The 2,500-nt window shown below is 47.4% G+C and overlaps 1 protein-coding gene across 1 annotated transcript in view; it reads left to right on the top strand.

Annotated features, from left to right (window-relative positions):
* The window catches only part of LOC109882502 (serine/threonine-protein kinase TAO1-B-like), a gene marked incomplete in the record, with an annotated part of 33,941 nt that overhangs the window by 18,535 nt on the left and 12,906 nt on the right, over window positions 1-2,500 (top strand). The window contains 1 exon segment of the mRNA XM_031807746.1: window positions 1,904-2,038. Coding sequence (XP_031663606.1) covers window positions 1,904-2,038 — 135 coding nt within the window.

The following is a 2,500-nucleotide window of genomic DNA, read 5'->3' as shown; positions in this document are numbered from 1 at the left end:
TTTTCCGTAGTGCTCAGAGACAGGATTGTGTCGAGGGACAGATCTGGGGAAGGGTTACCAGAAACTGTCTGTAGCATTGAAGGTCCCCAAGAACACAATGGCCTCCATCATTCTTAAATGGAAGAAGTTTGGAACCACGAAGACTCTTCCTAGAGCTGGCCACCCGGCCAAACTGAGCAATCTGGGGAAAAGGGCCTTGGTCAGGGATGTGACCAAGAACCCGACTGTCACTCTGACAGAGCTCCAGAGGTCTTCTGTGGAGATGGGAGAACCTTCCAGAAGGACAACCATCTCTGCAGCACTCCACCAATCAGGCCTTTATGGTTTCGTGGCCAGACGGAAGCCACTCCTCAGTAAAAGGCACATGACAGCCCGCTTGGAGTTTGCCAAAAGGTACCTAAAGACTCTCAGACCATGATAAACAATATTCTCTGGTCTGATGAAACAAAGACTGAACTCTTTGGCCTGAATGTCAAGTGTCACGTCTGGAGGAAACCTGGCACCATCCCTATGTTGAAGCATGGTGGTGGCAGCATCATGCTGTGGGGATGTTTTTCAGCAGCAGGGACTGGGAGACAAGTCAGGATCAAGGGAAAGATGAACGAAGCTAAACACAGAGAGATCCTTGATGAAAACCTGCTCCAGAGCGCTCAGGACCTCAGACTGAGGTGAAGGTTCACCTTCCAACAGGACAACGACCCTAAACACACAGCCAAGACAACGATGGAGTTGCTTCGGGACATGTCTCTGAATGTCCTTGAGTGGCTCACCCAGAGCCTTGGACTTGAACCCGATCGAACATCTCTGGAGAGACCTGAAAATATCTGTGCAGAGAAGCTCCCCATCCAACCTGACAGAGCTTGAGAGGATCTACAGAGAAGAAGGGGGGAGAAACTCCCCAAATACAGGTGTGCCAAGCTTGTAGCGTCAAACCCAAGAAGACTCGAGGCTGTAATCGCTGCCAAATGTGCTTCAACAAAGTACTGAATAAAGGGTCTGAATACTTATGTAAATTATATTTCTGTGTTTTTTATTTTAGTAAATTTACAAAAATGTCTAAAAACCTGTTTTTGCTTTGTCATTATGGGGGGGGGGGCGCAAAATAAAACCACCTGCAGGCCAAATTCAGCCCGTGGGCCGTCAGTTGGGGATTCCTGTGTAGTCTTTTATTATAGTACTGGCTGTCAAATATAAACAATTGGACAGAGGTAATGAACTGTCCAGGGATTAGCACAGCGATAAAACAGGACCATGAAATCAGGAATACAGACAGCCTCTATCTTAGGTACTGACCCCCAAAAATATGTTATGAATTATATATTTTTCCCAAGAAATTAAGAGTGTTTGAGAAGGTTGGAGAAGGTTGGAATCCTATGTAACCTGCCTACACATTTGTTTCTGTACAAATTGACCAACATACTGTAGCTGCTGTAGTAGATCAAAGCTGTGTGATGGGTAACCTTGGTAGAGCATGATGATGGGTAACCTTGGTAGAGCATGGTGATGGGTAACCTTGGAAGAGCATGGTGATGGTAACCTTGGTAGAGCATGGTGATGGGTAACCTTGGAAGAGCATGGTGATGGTAACCTTGGTAGAGCATGGTGATGGGTAACCTTGGAAGAGCATGGTGATGGTAACCTTGGTAACCTTGGTAGAGCATGGTGATGGGTAACCTTGGTAGAGCATGGTGATGGGTAACCTTGGAAGAGCATGGTGATGGTAACCTTGGTAACCTTGGTAACCTTGGTAGAGCATGGTGATGGGTAACCTTGGTAGAGCATGGGTGAAGTAGATGTGAAGTTCCCTTATTTTTCGGTTTCAGACCAATGCCTACTTGTCACTTTAAAATTGTATTGTATGATATGTGATGATGAAGATGTTGATGATTATTTTCTTGGCCAGGAGGAAGAGGAGGGTTACCATGAAGACCCAGAGGTGCGGGACCGTCCCACTGAGCCTCCTGACGCCCAACCCCCCAGGAAACACTACAGAGAACGCAACAGAGAACACTTTGCTACCATACGCACTGCCTCACTGGTGAGAACACACTCACACACACACACACACACACACTCTGCCTCACTGGTGAGAACACACTCACACACACACATACACACACACTGCCTCACTGGTGAGAACACACTCACACACACACATACACACACACTGCCTCACTGGTGAGAACACACTCACACACACACATACACACACACTGCCTCACTGGTGAGAACACACTCACACACACACATACACACACACTGCCTCACTGGTGAGAACACACTCACACACACACATACACACACACTGCCTCACTGGTGAGAACACACACACACACACACACACTGCCTCACTGGTGAGAACACACACACACACACTCACACACACACACACACACACACACTGCCTCACTGGTGAAAACACACTCACACACACACATACACTCACACTGCCTCACTGGTGAGAACACACACACACACACACACACACACACACACACTG

The sequence above is a fragment of the Oncorhynchus kisutch genome, linkage group LG28 (assembly GCF_002021735.2).
Source record: "Oncorhynchus kisutch isolate 150728-3 linkage group LG28, Okis_V2, whole genome shotgun sequence".
NCBI lineage: Eukaryota > Metazoa > Chordata > Actinopteri > Salmoniformes > Salmonidae > Oncorhynchus > Oncorhynchus kisutch.
This window is presented reverse-complemented; position numbering and strand designations above follow the sequence as displayed.